The 20,834-nt window shown below is 40.6% G+C and overlaps 1 protein-coding gene across 3 annotated transcripts in view; it reads right to left on the minus strand.

The window, feature by feature from the left end:
* The window catches only part of LOC122570017 (gamma-aminobutyric acid type B receptor subunit 2), an 87,428-nt gene that overhangs the window by 6,243 nt on the left and 60,351 nt on the right, over window positions 1–20,834 (minus strand). For 2 of the 3 annotated variants that reach the window (XM_043731814.1, XM_043731813.1), the window contains 14 exons: window positions 4,741–4,878; window positions 3,888–4,055; window positions 3,292–3,467; window positions 2,732–2,909; window positions 2,431–2,664; window positions 2,281–2,341; window positions 1,982–2,216; window positions 1,476–1,716; window positions 1,271–1,393; window positions 1,070–1,180; window positions 713–937; window positions 417–599; window positions 253–355; window positions 40–166 (listed from right to left, as the gene is read on the minus strand). In XM_043731814.1, coding sequence (XP_043587749.1) covers window positions 40–166; window positions 253–355; window positions 417–599; window positions 713–937; window positions 1,070–1,180; window positions 1,271–1,393; window positions 1,476–1,716; window positions 1,982–2,216; window positions 2,281–2,341; window positions 2,431–2,664; window positions 2,732–2,909; window positions 3,292–3,467; window positions 3,888–4,055; window positions 4,741–4,878 — 2,303 coding nt within the window. The remainder of the gene's footprint in view (window positions 1–39; window positions 167–252; window positions 356–416; window positions 600–712; window positions 938–1,069; window positions 1,181–1,270; window positions 1,394–1,475; window positions 1,717–1,981; window positions 2,217–2,280; window positions 2,342–2,430; window positions 2,665–2,731; window positions 2,910–3,291; window positions 3,468–3,887; window positions 4,056–4,740; window positions 4,879–20,834) is intronic. The other variant, XM_043731815.1, reaches the window with a different exon arrangement.

Consider the following 20,834-nt stretch of genomic DNA (forward strand, 5'->3'; position numbering starts at 1 on the left):
ATAATACAGCGATATTAGACGCGTAGATCGTATACGCACTTGCCAATTTGATGCTCGGTCGCGGTTGAATTCGTGTAGTCGCCGCCTTCCGGTTGAGATGTGGTAGTCGAGTTTAGACTGCACATCGACATCGAAATGTCCGTTGTCTCTGTCGTAACAGATAGACCTAGGATAAGATAAAAGGACATCAATAGGATAGGGTATAGCGTGATAGAATATCGAAAAGAAGCAATACAATCGTGCCCTGCTTACCCTCTTTTTTCACCGTTGTGCCTTCTTGTCTCGGAACCGTCAGTCTATCCATCGCTTCTTGCGTATTCGATGCAGTTTGATCATCGATTCTCCTTAGAAACATCTGCAATCAATACAATTGTTCATTCAATAGCTATTTTGCTTGAATTGTCTCACTCGTTTACCTGAAGTTCTGAATCCTTTTCCAGCAGTTGCTTACGAAACTTTTGATTCGCCAGCGTGGCTTCTTTCAGACGTTCTTCCAATTCGCTGATGCTCGAATCCCTTCGCGTCTTCGACATTGGCCTAAGTGTGGCTCTGATTCGTTTATCTATAGCACCTTGAGGATTCCTTCGCAATTCTATCAGCTAACGTGGAAAACGAATCGTTAGCTTTGTTTTTACTAACAAAACGACAAAATAATAATAACATAATAGTATGAAGTAAAAGATATAAATACATAAGAATTTGCGTTTTAAACCTTTGGTACGAAAACCAAGCATAGAGTAGCGGTGCTGCAGAATATTATGAATATTGCCAACATAATGAACATGGCGTCTTGTTTGTCAGCCAACACGAAGCTTATAGCTGCTCCGGTGACACACATGATCACAACATTGTATACACTCATTCCGACGTATTTGCTGTCGTTTAACGCCGGAATACTAACATGCCTGGTTTCCCATGCCAAAAAAGCGCCAAATATCTACAAGATAAAAAATTGTGTTGTGTAACATCCTTCGTTTCGCTATTAATTTTTCTTTCTATTACTTGAGAAAAATTTGTAATCATGCTGGCGCTGTCTCTCGAATGGATCGTTCGGTAAGCATTTACCTACCATCAAGACACCTTTGTATGCATATATACATCCTAAGTAAATGGTCATTCGATTACTTTGACAGTATTCATTTTCTGGTATTATGATAATGTCTTCGCTGGAAGGATGAGGCTGAAACGGAAGAAGTAACTCACGCTATTCGTACTTTTTTATGCGCCATATTTTCACCTCGGTATATTGGATAGATATTGTTGCGCTTACATAAGGCTCCATTTGTTTCGTTTCTCGGTAAAATGGATCTGCAACCTGCCAGGTCGTCATAATCCCCAAATCGATAACCAATAATACACCGACCACCATGAACAGCTGGTAATCCTTTATCACCTAAAGGAAAAACGTAAAGGACATTGCGATCACACGCGTAGCATGAAGATGAAAAACGCAGATCACGAACCGATCGACTCACCTTCTTATTCAATTTAACGTCGGTGAATATTGAGTGTACTCGCCATGTTTTCGAGAACATGGAACCAAAGGCCAAGGAAAAGCCAGCCATCAATAGCCATGCTCTGGCGGTGCAAATGTAGGGAAATGCCGTTACACTGGACAGCTGCGAATCTAACCCAAGGAAAATTACACTGCTGTAGGTCAGCATGCATCCGACGATAATGAGGTTGTTTAAATGCGGCGATGACATTTTTATGTATCTGAAACGTCGAAGATGATCGAACGTCGGACATGAGAAGGGAAAGAGAATATCGTGACTGTACGGGTAAAAAGAGGAGCTAAAAAAAAACAACCAACGCTACGATTTTTCTCGTTTGAAAGAACACGATCGTCCTTTTACCCGTGCATCTTAATTCCGCGCTTCTTCGATTCGATTCATGTCAAAAAGACGAGCAGAACGAGCCCACGATGAAGTTCGCGAGAAAGAAGAAAAACGAAGGAACTATCCCTTTGTCGCATAATCACCTTTGATTTCTATATTTGATATTGATGGCGAGAAAAATGGCCGCCATGGTGATACCCACGCTAGCCGCGGAAGCGAGCAGGGCGTAGATCGTAATATTTACGGTCGATTGCTCGATGATGTGAAGCGTTCGATCTTTTGGTGGTGATTTTCCTCCCCAGACCAAGGGTTCGCCCTTGGACAGATTCAGAACCCCTGTCATGCCATTGAATTCGCCGACCTTTACCTCTCTGTCTCCTGTGATAGAAGAAAACGCACACGAATCTCGCAAGTTAGCGACATCGTCGCGTCTCATACTCACTTTGAAACTGTTTCAACAGAATATACGCTCTCCTTTCGTTATCATAGAAACGTACGAGTCCCTGGAAAATTATGCACACACGATCCTTTAAATAGAGACTAGATAGACTTACAGAGGACCTAATTTGGATGATCGTGGCGTCATACTGACCGTGACACCTTCAAAGCTGGTGTTTTTCAGAGCTTCGAGAAAAAGTTCTTCCCAAAATTCGTCCCTGTATCTGAAATCCGACATGGTCTGATTGCGACGGTGATGTGTTATCTTGCCTGCCACGTGTTCTATAGCTAGAGCAACCGCCCATATACCATCGTACGTATATCCGTGGAATCTGGAATACTCCCCGCCTCGTCTCGAGTCATACTCGAACTGATATTGCTCGGTTGTCTAAAGAAAATCAAGAAGAACGTTGACAGCACGCGATTGAATTTCTACTGGTATTACTGGTACTTACGATTCCAGCTACGGTCTCCTGCTCCTCCGTTTTGATCGGCAGCAGGTCAGTTAATATAGCACCCTGCAGAGCTTCCACAAGATTAGTATAATTGCATCCGCCCCCAGAATGCATCCACCAGTCATTAGCATACGTTCCCATGATCACCCATTGATATTTTCTCCCAAACATGCCAAATCTGTAAACGCAATATGCTTCGGTGAATTCACGGATCAATGTGGGACTGTTTATGAAACTTTAAAGTGCAAAAATGCATATTTACGTTACACGAAAAATTTAATAAAATATCTAATGTAAAGTCTTCGCGTTTAGTGACTACAAAAAGTATTGGCACACAATGAAATTTTTTTATAAGGTTCTGCATTTCATTTTCATAGCATCAAATTTTTGTAGACATATGAAGCGACACGAAATTTAATATAGTGATGTGCGAATACGCTTTGTTGCCAAGAAAGTTTCATTTCTTGAATTGTATTCACAAAGATATTAATTTGCATAAATATCCATAGTCTACTCGTGATATTCAATAAATAATTTTGTTATTATATAGGTTTGCGTACCTATACGCTTCGCAGAATATTCGTCTAGCCCACGCTTCGTTAAAATTCCCTAAAATAATTCTAACATCTTTCTCCTTCAACTTCTCGAGCGCCGTAGTCACTTCGGTGGCGAAGCTTTGCGACTCCACTACTTCCATGCTGTAGCCATCCAGATCTGTGAGCAGCCGATTGTGTGCCTGTAAATACAAATAAAAAGTTTCTCGCTGGTATACGATACCGTATATCGAATATCACACTATAATTTTATATTTTATATCGTCGTAATATCGAGATGCTCGAGTTGGAAGAGATGAGCGAGGCTTGTTGCGTTTTCAGCAAATAAAATGATAGTTCAACCTTTTTTTTTGGTTACGAATATCATTTGTTATGATTGTTACGATTCATGTGAAATTGTAAGCATAGGTAAATTGTAATTGTACACAGTGGATGCAACAACCGGGAAGATGCGAAGGTATGAGAGATACGAAAGAAGCGCGCAAGTTTGAACGATTCGTTGGTGAGGTTTTGCGGTGGCGCGGGTTTGACGAAATGTTGACTGTATCCGGTAGCGCGTGTATCACGTTCCATTATATTTTCGTAAAATTTTAAATACTCACCAGAGCGTATCTCGGTTCGTTTTGATAAATGGTACCGACCCGGGTCCAATTGAAATGCATTAAAAGCGCCACGCGGGGAGCGTTGAACGCGTTCTCGGAAGGCACCACCCTAAAGAAATTTGGAAAGCTATTGCTTGTAAACATCGGGTGCGTGTCTGCGTAGCTAAGCTGCAACAAAGAAGATTCGACAAGGATGATTAAGGTGAGAAAGGGACGTAGGAATTCGCAATAACTCGTCAGGAATTCGGTTCGTTAAAGTTCTGACAAAGGGTGTCAGAGACAACGATCGATACGATGCAGACACTCTTCTCTCGAACAAAGATCAGAATTCTCGAGGTTGAGTGTTATAAGTTACACCCTTGTGAAGTCTGGTAACTTGAATTGCACACTGGACATCCCAAACCTTGGTAGTGGGAACTCCTTAGTAATCTAAACTTTCTATTCTCGCACGTTCACCCTCACTACCACAAATCATCTTTGCGAAGATATCAATATGACTGTTTGTAAAAGGTATTCAATATTCATAGATATTCAATAGGAAATACAAGTATTCGTTTCAGCAACTAACGAAACTATAGTTAAACTTTCAGAAACTAGATTGACCAACAAGTTGACCATTCATCAGAAGATTCGTCGAAAGACCGATCAAGAGATTTACTAACAGATTCGCCAAAAGTTCGCTATAAGATTCAGCAAATGTCAGCCAAATTTATCAAAAGTTCATTAACAGATCTACCATTGTTATTCAATTATCCTGTAAGCGCGACGCGACGCAATCTTAAGGGATTTAATTCGTTATCACATTCGTGTCGCAATGCTAGAAAATTAGAGCTCATCAAAGTTTCTAACTTACCTGCGTGAGACGCCAATGCTTCGATGCTTTAGCGATGGGATCTGTGACGTGCGTGCAAGCTGCTCCGAATAGCATCACCTTGTGCGGTCCGCTGTGCATCATATCGAAGAACGCCTTCACGCCAACGGCGGCGTTGCACTGGAATAAAATTGAATAAAATTCGACCAAACATCAAGCATTTTGTTTTTGTTGGTTAAACGGCTTTTGATCGCGATTCGGCTAGCCTTTACGAACAGAGAGAGGAATATACATAACTCGTATGTATATGATACACAGATAGGTTTGAATTACTACCACCCCGGTGTTCTTTTACCTTGGTCTATACACCTAGCCCTATTCGGCTCGTGTCTCTCACTGCCCTCTATTTTTATTTTCGGGATAACATATAGCAATCTCATTTGCATAGTATGAACGTGCTCGCGTATATTTTACGACGATGCCCGAGTAACGTCAGGAACAGCTCGGTGTAACAAATCCCGTGTGTCAAAGTGAAGCTTCCCGTTTCTTCGTCGAGGATACTCGAAGACAAGCTACTCGCATGAGGTTGAGAGCGAGGACGAGGACGAGGACGAGCGCGAACGAGAACAAACATGGTATGTAGCCGGCAGATATTTGAAAGGAGAACAGAGAAGCATAGCCTAGCGACAAAAGGATATGGATATACGTATGCACACGGTGAAATTGAACGCATCGGGTAATAATTGACGCGTGAACGCCAGGTTGCTGGCAATTACGTTTCGAACGACAACAGTTTCGATCTCTTCCTAACCGCATTTACCAAGGTAGCCGGCTGATGGGTACACGGAAGCGAGAGATACAGCACGTGTATGCGACAGTACGCTCTGGTATATTGCATTTGGGTACCGCAAACAGCATACCGGAGCCGTCGCATCGGTCTACGTAGGGAATTACCGATTCCTTGTGGATCGGCATACATTAACTGGTGGCCCAGTGAACTCGTTTCAAGGCATTCGAGCTGCTCGAATTAATTAAACCTACGAAACTTAAACTTCGTTTCTATGCAAGGACGTGTATTTAATTGATAGCGTCGCGCTGATCGATCCTTTATTCGTTACAGACGAAGCAGGTACACGTATCCACGAAAGAAAACGTGACATGTTTCATTCGAAAATGAAATCCTAATCTCGTGTGTGCTTCGAGAGCGGAATCAACGATTCACGATGATAACATAAATCGAAGATACGTCAAATTCACCAAATTTATTATTATTATTATTATCGATGATAAAGATTAACAAACAGAATTCATTATGTACATTGTCGTTGAACAAAGGGATCCAAATGGTGATCGATCTTAACTGTGTGAAACACAACGCCTTGGCTGTTCATGCGTTGGCTGTAGGCCATGCCGAGGCTGCGTCGCGAGTCGCGAGCTCAGCATTACCCAAAAACGGGATCACCGGGGAACGACAACGAACAATGGAAGCCTGCTTTCTCGTGGTTGAGAGAGAAAAAAGAAACAAAAGCGCATAGCGATCTTTGCGTTCTCGACGCACGTGGAAAAGTACGCCAGCTTTATCGATCCGTAAACTCTTACGAATCTGCAAAATTGTTATCTTCAGCTTCAGTCGATAGGATAGAGATTGTAAAACATTTTCATCTTCCTTCTATTCTTTCCTATTGAACGAAGAGAAGAGCGTCTCGTGCAGCTAGAAACGAATTATTCGAACGGCATTGGTACTTTTCGTAACAGAAAAATTCCAATTTGCTCAAAGGGAGAGAAAATCGATCAATTCTATTATCTCGAATCTCATATATGCTAGAATCCGATACACTAATGTTCTTCCATTCATAAATATTAGGATAGTTTTGGGTTCCTTTTGACGTAGCCGATAGACTGGTTATTAACGTCGTTGAAATCTGAAGTGAGATTCATCGAATGAATAGGCAAAACGAAGCTTTCCCTTCAAGCGTAATTGAGAGCCTCTCGGTTTTTAGAATAAACGATTTCTTCATCTAGAACGGTATACCACGGAAAGAGAGAGACATCTTTGATATCATATTGATTCGAATCGCATGGAAATCCACCGACTAGTTTACGAAGCAGGCCAATCTATTGTACAAGCTATCAAAGCCAAAATTTCATTATAAGTTTGCTGCCCTGGAAATGAACGCAGCTGCGTTATTCACCGAGCTCGCCATTTTATCGAAAATCTCGCAACTGATCGAACCAACTATTCTCTGTTTGCATTAAATGCGTGTAAACCGTCGTATTTTTAAAACTCAAACAAACTCTCGTTCATCTGGGTGTTATATATTTATAACTCAATCGAGTTGTCGCATACGCCGTAAAATGGAAATCGCGTGTATATTTTCTTACTAAATAGCAAATAACGAGCTCGTAAAAATGCGGTGACGTATTCTTCGTTTTATCCATAACGATACATTCGTCGTTTCGTAAGGCTTTTAGAATCAAAAGGTTCGCCAACCCACTGGAAATAGAAACAAAGTGAAACTTAGTCGCTACAACGTGATTATGCGGATTTCCGGAATCTGTAAAAAGTTGCGCGTTTATGATGTATTTTAGGTGGCGAGGATGCACAGGGCAGAGAGCAAAAGGGCAGACAGAGCGGAGGATAAAAAGCCATAGAGCCGATCGAGCTAAATAAGAGCGAACGAAAACTTTGTGCCTTCTGTACGGTGGGCGAGGGAAAAAGCTCTCGCAGCTCGGGAAACGGGAGAATTTCACGTGTATTCACTGAGAAAGCCAATTAGTGGGATGGAAAGTTGAAAGTCCCAATGAAATTCGAAGCCCCAGGCGTAGGCATTTCCAACGCATTCCGTTCTTTTTTTCGCTACTTTGAAGAAGTGTGTGCTCGTACGCGTGTCACCAACTTCAACGAAATGTTCGGTTTGAGTGTCACGCGAGAAAACCTGAGAATATTCGCAGGTCTCGTTTTCAATTTTGACGGCAGATATTCCTTCATATTCTTTCATGTTGCATACATCGGCGGTACTTGGAAATTACTTTTTGCTATGAACATAAAAATCGTGACAATGCCTCGATGCAAAATTTTTATGAAAATAGCTCCTGTTCGTTCGTTTCTGTCTGGATCTAGTTTCTGTTCGTTGAAGTATTTTCTTCATTTTAAGAGGAAGTTGAGTTACGTTGATTCGAGTTTCATCGTAACAGTCGCGCGATATTATTTGCTTATAGTCGACAAAGGAATGGGGAAGCAGTAAAAGTTTCGCTATTTACTTTACACGATTCAAAGAACGATAGAAAAGGGGAAACGAGAGATTTCTCCTACCTTTATGCTCTTCTTGAAATATAAATACAAAATTAAAATTAAATAACCAACAATAAGAAATAATCATGGATTTTTAATTAAATTTAAAAGGCCGAGTTTGCCAACTAACCGAGAGCTTTAATACCTCGATACCGAAATTAATTATTCTTGCTTCCCTTGAGATTTCTAATGACTGGCAACTAGAATACAGACGAATGTTCAAAATTATCTTCTCTGAGGGCAAAACTTCATATGAGTTAAATATTCAGAAAAAATGAGAAAGCAGCGCTGTCGTTATTTATGCTATGTAATTCTTGATATGCGTTCATGTATTCCAACAGCGTTAGAACACGTTTTACTTGTCGATCTCCCCTTAAACACGATAAAAGATTACAGATAGGGATGACAAACAAAAAATTTCTGTTCAATATCGACTGTTACGCAAATTAAAATCAAAATCGAAATCAATTTTTAATTCAAAGACGGAAGTGAGATTTCAGTTATCGTTCATAGATTATCTTCGACGAACGACATATCTACAACTGATACTGTCGAGTTACTGGTCAAGCAGCATGGCCAGATTGCATGACCAGATTGTACGGTCAGATTGCATTGCCGGATATCGGTGTCGCCGTACGATACAGTACACATTGTATTGCATTAACTTAAGATAACGTATAGTCGCATTGGTATTACTCTTTTACCTTTCTGTACCACAAAAATATTGTATACAATTTCCACCAATGCGTAGAATTTGTAACAGTGCCAAATTTTATGTGGAAACTCTTGCATACGAACATAGATATGTATAGATTACATTGGAGAATTTGACCACGAGTTTTCAACGCACGAGCGGTTAAATATGTTTTCGCGAAACATGGAGTGACCGATTTTATCAAAGTGGTCGTTATTCGTTGGGCGAAACTTTAAATAGAATTGTGAATTATTAATGTATTTACGTGGGTGTTCGAGGTTATTCTGCTTATATCTAACGATAAGTCAAAGGTCAGCTAGGTGTATACGCGTCTGATTACTGTGCACATTTAAATGTACAGTGATAAATTTGAGCAGCGAATTTGCTTGTAATTTACCGAGATCTGCAACGCGATCGTACCCGATCGAGCATATTTTCGAAACACCGAGCGATCGAGTAATAATTAAAGACACAGGATTCAGTATTCTCTATAATAAAATCGTCGCGATTGCTCCACTTTCGTGCGTTCATTCGTCAAAGCACGAACACCAATTTTTATCTTTGGTAAACAATGCGACGAAAATTAGAAGAATTGGAAGGATTTCTCCCCTGAATCGGAAAAACATTACGAGTTTAACCGCGTGAAAGATCTTTCGCTCCACTTTTCGAATATCTTCCTCGATCGATATGAAATCGACAGAGGCGTAGAACACAGATCCAATTGGAACGAATCAACTATCACGAAAAAATAAAAGTCAGTCGAGTGTCGCGTAAAATTAGTCTTTCGTTACGTTTCATCCAGCATGCGATAAATAATTAATCCGAGACACGATATGTATAATTGGTTCGTTGCTTCGCGTAATAATTCACATGGAATATTCTAAAGTAACAGTGACATGATAGCGCACATATGTTACACTTGCTGACTCGCGAAAGTTAAACGGTGTATAAAAATCTCGGGGACAAGAAATTACGTTTCTACGTTTCTTACGCGACCTCGCGAGGTTTCTCGAATTAAGCTCGTAAAAATATCGAAGGACACGCCATTGTCGTCGGGTGGAAGGTTCGTTTCCTTGGCGCGATTTTCGAGGCTAGAACAGTTGCAGGACAAAAGCTGTCCAATATTTCGGCAACGCCTGAAATAATAATGCGACGATTCCAATTAAAAACGTATCACCCACGCCCCGATGTTTTTTATCAACTTTCTGCGAATGTTCACGGAAAAAAACAACAAAGCGAAGGAAAAAGTTTGTTTCATCTAGATCCTCCTCAAAAGAAATATCGTTTATCACCGGAAGAGACAATGCGAATTCCTGAATCCTCCTCTCTTGTTCATCATTTTCGCTCCCTTCCTTTTTCCTTTCTTTTTATTAGCGAGGCAGAAAGGAAGGCGAAAGAAACGCAAAGTGCCAGGCGATCCTTAACGAGACGTCAACTCGCGATGGTGGAACGTCGCGAATCGCGAAACGTGCAAAGTGAACAGGTGAGAAAGAACGAATGAGATGGAAAGAAGAGCAGAAGAAAGAGAAACATAGACGATGCTGGAACGATGGGAGAGGCGAGGGAATCAGCCTGAGGTATATACGAGTTTAGTCGGCCAAATAGCCAAAAGCTATTTCCAGCGTAAAGCCCTTCTCCGTTCTTCGTATAAATTCTGAATAGGTCTCGACTTTCATTTTTTTCAACTTCGGTTCAGCTCAGTGTTCTATTCCTCCTAATACTGTACGTTTACAAATCCCACTGGATTTCCGTTGTATTCGTTCACACCCATAATTCTTCGATCACGATTACGTTTCTTGAGCGTATTTCACGCCGATATTTATCGTTTTCTTGCTTTGATGTTCGTGTTTTTTCCGTTCTCGTTAATCAAGCCGGTGATACATTATCAGCCAAGCGATAAATAAGATATTTTTCAGATCGATTCGGATGGAATTTGATTATTTTTCCCTGACGGAATTTCAATTCGATGTCGCAGGGTTCGATACGAATCAAGACGTAACCAAAGAGATGTTTCGAATTCAATTAAACCCATCTCCGCGAACTTCGGACTCGTTCGTTAAAATTTTTCGTTGAAACGGAACCCTTGTAACGGAAGGTGGGGAAGTTAACGGCGAGCGTCGCCTATCACGATTAGGAAACTGGAGATGTGCCTTGCAGAAAATGAACGACCTAGATCGACCTAACGAGCACGATGAAATGGATCTTTTAAAGTTAACGGCAGGTGCGAATGTCTTCTCTTTTATGCAGCTCGTTTGCTTCTAAAATCCGTCAGCAGACCTTTGCCGTTCAAACCTCGATCCGATGAAAAATCGAGCCTGCATCGCGGCTGGCTCGAGTTTTCCAAAGAAGAAAGGCGTACGAAAGAAAAGAGAATTCCAGCTTTGCGGCTCGCATAGAAGCACGTTTTCTATGTCTACCAGCTTTTCTGCATTTTATCTTGCTCGATCGTTGCTCCGTACTCCGAGGATGTATCTCTCGCGTCGATTAACGTGGATGTTCAAATTCCAACTTTCTTATGAGAAATTGTCAGTGTTCGAACGTCGGGAAAACTTCGTCCGTGATTTTATACCTAACGGATTATCGATCGCGATTCATATTTTATAGCTTGCCCGCCTCCTACTTGGCGTGTACGGAGAAATCGGTTTCGTCATCTCAACGGGCCATTGTGCCTTACGTAAAAATCTATTTTGCACGAATAAAACCCAATTACACGGTACTCGAAAATAAAAGATAATGCAATAACAATCGGAAGTTCCTCGAGATATATGCCTATTATACATTTGGCAAACGAGTAGAATATATTGTCTTTTTCCGAGTTCACTAGCCATAGCTGAAAAAATATATCGCGAAAGGAAATTGTCGACACGAGGCAAATGGAATTTCAGGGTCTAGCATTTAACTGCGTGCATTCACGCAGAATGCGTCGCACAATGGTACGTTTAAACCAATTTCTTACGCTCAACCTATTCGCTCGGCAAAATCACGTTCTCGTTGTTTCAAGTTTCGCGAAGCTTAGCCGGCTGCCGCTGAATCGTTTAATATTTTCGAAGCAAAACGTACGCGCGTTCGACGATTCGTCAAATTATTCTACTTTGAAATTCTCTAAAATTTTTCTTGGCGACTTGCAAGGAACGATCACGTTCCCGATTATTCTACGATGATCCTGACGGCGTCGAGGCGTGTAGTCACGCGCAACAATACATTACGGATTTTGGTTTAACCACGGTACATTGTTATTGAAATAAGTTGCCGCGTAGATCGAGGCGACCAAAACCGGATTAAATTTAGCAGGCGACGCATAAATTCTCGCCTCTTGCTTCTTGCTGCCCGTCAAACTTCGGGAATTATGTCAAATGCACTCTGTCGTCTGAAACGCGCCATACCGGCAGGCTTTCGGAAGTTTACCAATGGTGAGCGCAATTTGAAATTCTGGGCCGAAGTTCAACGTCCTTTCGCTCGTAATCATCAAGTTATTCGATTATTCTTGTTATTATTTCGGCCTCCGTTTGAATAAACAGTCTTTTTCCAGCTCGAAAGAAAGAATCGAAAGAGAATCGTAACGCTCGGCGTTTATCATCGATTCTCTCTTAACGGTCGAGAGCTGGTTCGCTTCCATCCAACACGCGTTCTGAACGAGGATGATAAATTCAAATGTAATTTAAACGTCTCGACATTGACGGACGTTTCTATTTCGTCGACTAACGGCAGAACGCGTTCGAACGGCAGGACGACGAATTACTGGAGCAACGAAGGAAATCTGGTATCTCTTTATTTTTACTTTTACCGAGTGCACCGCGGAAGCAATGCTATCCAAGAAGATCCATGCTAAAACGGAGGAAGGGAGGGCATTCGTCGTCTTCCTCGCGCGACACAGGAGATTGATGATATCGTGGACTTCAAACGGATAAGATAATCTTCGATGGTGGCTACAAGAAAGGAAGCGAATCGCTATCGATCCATTATAAATTGTTTCGCTCCTCTCCGTCGCGGTACAGTTTTAAGACAGATACGAAGCTTGTCTCGTGTCTTTCTCGCTGCTTTCTCGCCGTTTTTTATCCATTTTACAGGCAAAGGATATTTTACTGCGACACGTTCTTGCGACATATCGGTACGACGATATTTACCATACGGCGAAGCTTTAAATCAACGCGGTAAATAACGTATCCCACCGATTGATGAAGCGACAGCCAGGATTGCCGCAGCATCCTTTACCAACCCTATGATATGGTTGTTGAAACAACGCTGCTTTCCGGTTAATCAACGTTGAATTCGCGTTTCACGGTAGTCGAGCACTCTCCATTACCTGTGAAGCGTGTTCAACTATCATAATTCTAATGTAATTAGTAGGCGCGCGATTACAATTGCAGCGGCGAGAACAGGCAACCTGGTGAGCGAGTGTCTATCGTTGTGAAGTTTTCATGCATGCTGGAAAAACAAATATCCGCGATATAAATAATTAATTTTAATTTTGGTTACATTCGAAATTCCATCGCCTCTATTTTCTTTGCGAGATAGATGAAATCGATATACGTTCTTGGCAGGGTCGAACGATCGAAAAAATCAAGCCAAGACGTTTACACAGAGCAATGGAGAATTTTAACGCGTTTGCACGTAATGTCATTCCACCCGAGTAATCTCCTTTGCGTTGGATCTACTTGGAAAGACTTCAAAGAAAATCCGCTCGAATCGCATTAACCGCTTTGGATCCTTTACTTGCTATTCTTACGTTCGTTCGTTCCTTCCTTCATTCCTTTCTTTCTTTTATCTCTCCTCCATTCCTTTCTCGTTGTTTAAACGTTCGTTCATTTATCGATGCCGCATAGTGATACTTTCGCTGACCCTCTGAATGTCCATCGATTCATTTGGATAAACTCGGTCGTTAATTGCTCTCCGGTCCAACAAATTTACCTTTCGCCGGCTTTTCGTGGTAGCGAAGTTGTTCGCTGTCGTGGTCGTGGAAATGGCTTGCCTGTCTAGGATACTATTGCCCTGAATGCATGGCAAACTTTAACCCTTCAACTTTTGTTTCGCGTACTCGACCAAAGTTAGTCGAACACCCACCGTTCTAAACTCCTCTTCGCATTCGTCTTTCGATCGAGTCGAGACCACTTGCAGACGAGATTTTTCCGTTTCGTCGTCCTTCCTTCCGTTTTACTGGTCTTTCCAAATCAATCGACACATCGCTAATCGATAGTTTTGTGACGAGCTGCGCGCGACTGCTCCATAGATCCTAACGCGCGATGAATGAAATCGCTTCGAAATTACTTTACTCCTAGCAGATTTGATTACCATCCGATGTCGTTTCAGCGATTACGGAGAATCAATGGCACAAGTAAGTAGATATATTCCGGCCGAGTTCCGACCAAGGACCACTTTGTCAAGATTGGAGAATCTCAATTATGCAACGGGCGTTAATAGTGCGCCAACGAATTCCGTTCGTTACAATTACATTCGTCCGATTTGCGTTCTAATACTTAATAGGCCTGACCGCACACAGTTGGAACAGAACGTGCAGCCAATACGAATGTATTCAAAATGTCATAGTTAGGTTTGGAAAATTGCGGTTCGACGTTGGATGCGTCCTTCGATGTTAAATATTCTTCGACGGTTACACAATTGCGCATTGCGCGACTACCGAGCAAAAACTTCATTTAGTATAACTTTGGCTATACTCTCGATACAATACCATGTATGTAGATGTACGTCGTTCTATACGGTTCCATATGGTGCACGGAACAAATTAACAGCGTTAGAACGCGACGATATTCCAGCCAATAAATTTCTGCGTGGCGAAAGGTTTCAATTTTCCAATAAAAGCTCAACTCTGCCCGGCTGGACTATACAGGACGCGTTTATTTATGGAGATACTATCAAACTTGCTCTTATATCGTCTCTGCGTATGGAGGTATGCATATGCATGTATTCCCCCGGTCATAAAGGGGGTATTCGAACATTTCCTGACTTTATGTAAGAAGCGACGCAGTAGAGTTGCGATTATCCGACGTGATGTGGACCGAACTTATCTCAGATAATTGAAAATTCGAATAGTACGGAAAGGACGATGGCTGTTATCTAGTGCAATAAAATATTAGGAAACATTTTTATAATTTAATAATGTAGATGAATCTAAGTTTAATTAACTAATCGACTGATAAACCGTCTTAGCAGTACCTGACTATTTACACTTTCGTACTTTTTAAGTTAAATCTTCGGAAAAAATGAAGTTATGGTAAAGTTCAAAGTACCTCGGAAAAGATGGAACTTCGATTAAACGGGACATGAATAACTAAGACTTCACTGTAATCAATTTAAATTAGCGAAGATTAATCGATCACGTCTTTGCATTTGTGCAAATTAATTCTCAACAAAAAGAGGAAAATATGTAAAAAATGAGCTTGTAAGAAGAATATAATGAATGTAGAATTACTATATATATGTAGTATCGCGGACATAAGGCCTAGGAGTTAACGGGTAAACCACATACAATGTCGCGAGAGCCGAGGTGTTTTTAAATCATAAACAATGTCCCGAGAGTCGAGGCGCCGATGGGCGCATCAATGTGTCGTCGGTCCTTCAAATGAATAGTTTCATAAAAAAAGTCTACGTGGCTTTGGCCACGAGCGGTCGCAGAACACGTGTGTGGTGGGTCTACGGGAAGACAAAAGACATGCGAGAGCAGGGTAGTTTGGGTTGAGAAGTCGAAGACTGTGAATTGAGAAGTCAGCGAGAGAGTGTGAGTTGCGTTGTCGATATAGTGCTGTTAGCGTTGTCGAGAGAGTGTGGTCCGTGTGAGAGAGAACGTTGAATCCGTTGTGTCGAGAGTTGTCTAGATTGTAGCGTGTTATTGCGATTGGTTTATATTAAACTATCATCGTTTTTCTGTCTATATTTGTACAATCCATTCATTGTAAATAAATTACAAATACTAGGATATAATAACATTATATTCCATTGAAAATACTACATATATTCTGCATTCATCTTAAAGTTCTACAATTTTTATCTACCTTTATGTAAAGTTTTAAAAGCAAGGAAATATAATAATTCTTAGAGGTTTCAATAATTTCCTAGTCGCCTCACTTTCCACAAATGGCTAGTAGTTATGAATGGTAGTGTACGTACCTTTAATCTCGATGTGAACAGCGATACCTACTATCGATTGGAAAGTAAATCGAGGAAATTGCCCATGGTGCTTTTCGCGTTATCAGAATATTATTAAAAGAATTTCGTACGTCGATTCCTCCCTTGGGACACTGTGGGGCGCACTGTGATTGAGGCAAGAAAGCTAGTCGACCATATAATTACTTTCAAATCGTTTCCTTGGCAATCTTTCGATTTTAAAAGATCCTCGCTTCTCCTTGTCCTGATACGATTCGATCGATGAGAAGAGTCTTTACGCGTGCGGTACGGTTTAACGAGTTTCGATCTGGAAATTCTACGCCCATCTTACGTAAGCTCGATGTCATTGAATGAGGTTCGACTCAAAGACTTTTGAGAAAGTACTTCTCGTGACTGCATCTCCAATATACGATAATCTTCGATCTATACCGCTTATACTATATCGTATTGAATACATCATCCAGTTTCTTGCAATGCACGAAATAATTGCAATGCTCGATCTTCTCTCGTAAATAATTTCGGTGTGAATATTCGGGTGGATTTTCACTGCGGATAACAAGCTCTGTAGAACGGCTATATCGACAATGAAGTGCATCGCAGAATACCGACAAGTAGAGTTTACTACTGCATGCATATCGAATGCATATCCATTGGACACGAATGTTCGACCGTCATTGTTACGTCAGCCGATAGAAATTCCTATCTCTTGACGATTCGTCGACCGTGTGCAATTTTTTTCGCTACGAGTCACCATATATTCCACCGGTCCACCTTGTGCAACATGCTTTAAAATCATTGATTTCTATAGAAAGTCTTTGAGCATCGGGATTGGAGAGTACACGAAGCTATTTGACAAGGAATTTCGATTTGATTACATTCCACGAACTTTGCCGTACAAGTTAAATCCTTGAAATCTTTCCCGATGTAAAGCAAGGAATGGTAAATAAGGAAACGCCCGCGCGACGAAGTTTCCAAGTACGCGAGACGAATAATTATTATATGGTGTGATTCACGATAAAAAAGTTGATGGTTATTGGGTAGAAAGTGTTTGAATATTTGCTAGAAACCTTTTGAGAATGTAAATGGTGTATACATTATACGTACATAGGGTAGACAACGTAAGATTTGAAATGAAATAAGAAACATGAAGAATGAAGTAGTGGTAAGGGTAGGGAATGCTGGACGAGCCTTATTACATAGTATTAATGAAGCTTTAAGATGTTTTACAATATAACAGACATGACATATATATTTTTACATAAACATTTTTTATGATAATACTTTTCTGAGCCAGTGTTCGTCGCATGGCTTTTCGACCGATCCTTGTTCCGTGGTACCTTGTTTCAAATCTATTCGCACACTTATCTATCCATCTGTCCATCCACTCGTCAGATCTATCTGCAAATTCATCTATCTCTTCTATATATCTATCCATTTACCTATCAATCCGTTTATCCATGTATCATGTTTAAACGTTGATGCAGAAGCACGCGCTTTCGTGTCGCCGCTCGTATTACGTTTCATGCATGCGAATTCCCCGTTTGAAATCGTTATCGTGTATCTGGAAGAAATTAATTATCGGCGCGGCAAAGAGCGAAGGCACGTCGCGTTGCCCGGCGAATACATTTTTAACACAATTACAGTGCGAGCGTAATGCAATTCGTTAGCATCGGTCGTTTGGTTATTCAACTCGCCGAGATGGTTTCGACCGAGAAACCGCAGCTCTATCGTTAAAGATCATTTCACGTAAATCGCGGCAATTTCCAAAGAAAAATCTCTTTTAATTTTCTCCTCTCTGCTCTGTGTAGGATCGATTCGTGCAAGCGCGAGTTTCAACAAAATCTGCTGCGTATCAATTATTCAATGATCCGACAAATGATCGATTTGAATTGCAGTTTGGATTTGCCTGCATAAGGCAACATGCTCGCCGTAGCCACAGCCGCGGTTATGCCAACGGTGTTAATAATGATTTGTGCATAATAACGCTATCATAAAATAATTATTATTACGGCAACAGTCAATGTTTAGGTAAATAACCAAACGCGTGCACGTGTAGGTCAACGCATTCGTCCGCGATACCGTTCAAACTCTGCTATTAACCAAATGAGAGAAGCGTGCGTATTTCTCGCTGCGAGCTACTAATAACCAAATGAAATTTCCAAATTATCTTCTGTCCCGAATCGTTACGAGGCGAGAAAAGATATGTCATGCCACCGAGGGGAGCTAAATTAGAATTTGTTTGCGGTTCGTTAAGCGCACGAGAAGGTTTTGGGTGGAGGATTTTTACGTTTTCAAACACGCTGGTACGTGTTGTTATACAAATAAAATGCCCGCTCTTGATAGATGCCTTCGTTATATGCATGGCGTGTTTTTTATATTTGCAAAAAGGAAGTTGTTAAACTACGTGATATAAGATTTTGCTGAAAAATAGAAGCAGACAGGGAGAAAATGAAAGGCCACATTTAATTCCGTGATAGACGAACGCTTCGTTTATGAGTGACATAGACTATATGAATAAATTTCACGCAAACTGAAACAGTAAATAAACGAACATCGAGGAAGTATTTTCTTATTCCAAAGCAATCGAGACATTTAAAAAAGGACTTCGATACTTGAGGACTTGACTCACAAAAAGAAAGTAATCCTACAGAATTACTTGTGTTAACAAATTTATATAATTCAGCAGCTAAGAAGATAGAGGATCCTCAATTATCGAAATAAACTAACAATTTTCTTGATCTCTATTTGAATAAATGAAATTTAATATCAGAAAAGTGATTGTTCTATTATCTGGAAATTGCACTTTGGGCCTATTATGTAGTTTGGATATAGGATGGTCTACTGTATCTCGATCCTCGAGGGAGAAAAAAAAGAGAGAAAAAGGCGTGACGCGTTCAATTTCACGAGGCAGATCAGAACCGCCAAGGAATTTCTACTTCGCTCGAAACAGCTGATTAAAAAACAGAGTTGAGGCAATTTTAAATTTAAAATGTTCGCGTTCTCGTCGAGCTAGATCTGGAAATGCGAAAAATACATACTGCGGCCCGAGTTTTATTTTTAACTGTTTGTTGCACCACACACCGCTTCCTGGTGAGATGAGAATGTGCTTGTCGTCAAAGGGGAAATCGTTGCTCCGGTAAATTACCAACGGTAATCGGAATACGACCCGCCGAGCAATTTATTCCAAGCTCGTTCATACACTTTGCATTTGCATTTAAATGGTTTATTATTGCATAGATTTTCGATGTTTCATCGGAATATTTCAGACTCGGATATCTTTATATTTAGACCTTCTTTGGAACAGGCCAAGAGTCAAGTAGTCTATCCTTGTTCACAGCTTTCTTTAACATTCTTTAATAAATTGATTCGCGATTTTCAAACGATGACAAATCGTCGACAAATTTGCTGATCAGTTTCGATATTCGTTAGCTAGATTCACAATTTGTATGTTTGCAACTATTTGCAGAGTCGTGTAATTACATACGTGTAAGCGCAAAGGTAATGATTGGTGTCGTAATTAACGAACCCTGTGCGTCAACTTTCCAAATAACGTAACCGTGATAATACCCGAAGAGAAACGAGACAATCGTGTGCGCAACGTAGAATACGTCTATACATTGGCTTAAATTTTGCACGCCATCGCAATATTCCGCGTAAACGTTCTAGAACTATACAACGTGAACAATGCCGGATATTCATTACACTATTCATCTATGTATCCATTCTTCTACTGCTGAATAAATTTGCTACAGTCTAATGTTTTCTATTACCTTCCTCAGATTTCGGTCACAATTGCGATTAAATCGCTAAATCGTGACAAAAGAAGCAAGACGCAAGCAAGAGGAAGGTAAAACGGGGAGAAGTGACAAATTTCAAGGCGTTTTTTACTTTCTCGGTCGGAAAGTTTACCGACAGTGGAGTATCAAGTTGTGTCTTGAACAATTCAACGAACGCGCTTTGCGTTGAACGCGCGAATGCATTATTTAAGGATTGTCGTTGTGCTCGAGTCCGTCTGTCGCAGAGACGGTGAATACATCGCGACCATTTCGCTTTTGTCAAGGAGGCGTGTCGAAAAGCTTTCGCTCGATGCATCGGTTATACTACTTCCTTTGGTAATGAAGCAATTTGAAAATTTCTCGCTCCCTTTCAAAGCGATACGACATGGTCGAACGAGCGTAGTCAGCTTTGTACTCGGTCGTCGATGTTCTCTCAATGGCTTGATACTCCTAACACACACCGATAACCTAATCGATCGCGAATGTTCTCCGCTGTTACAAACAAGATGCCCCCCGGCTGACTGCGGCTCGTTCCACCATTTATTTCCTAAAGCGATTTGTCTGTAAACCGATCGTAACCGGTCAGGAAGAAGTTTCAAGATACGATGTGTCACGACGATCCTTCCTTCTTTTGGATCATGTTAACATTCTGGAAAAACAGTGTAGAGATGTTTGCCTATACACCGGCTCACGAAAATACTTGAACGCTTACTATAGAAAACTTTTATGTCTATATCGTATGTATTATATAAAACATTTTGAAATTCTATTAGAATTGTAACGAGACACAACATCATTATATTGGTCTTTGAAATCAATCTGAAAATGTATGTAAAAGTTACAAAATATTTATTTCAAACATATATATTTAACAGGAAATTAGTATGAGTATCCATCTTAAATATACAGTAACTGTCAAATGTTGTTTCACCAAATATCGAGGTTTGTGAATATAGGGGATAATTGAACTGTTTAAATATTATTTTGCGAATATATATATATACCTACCTATATTAAATAAATATCTTGCAATTTCAAACTTAACTAAATAAACTTCACGGTCGCAATTGCGATTGTCGAGTCTCATAGTAGTGCTAATAGAATTTTAATATGCTCTGTATAACGTAATATATTCATAGAAGATATCTACAAGTGTCCGCATAGGTACTTCCGCAAGTCACCGTAAGATAGGTTTTTATTCATTAATGTAAGAATATATGGGAAGGTAGTACGTGGAAAGCGTAGGGAAAGTAGG

This window comes from Bombus pyrosoma, linkage group LG8 (assembly GCF_014825855.1).
Source record: "Bombus pyrosoma isolate SC7728 linkage group LG8, ASM1482585v1, whole genome shotgun sequence".
In the NCBI taxonomy this organism is placed as follows: domain Eukaryota; kingdom Metazoa; phylum Arthropoda; class Insecta; order Hymenoptera; family Apidae; genus Bombus; species Bombus pyrosoma.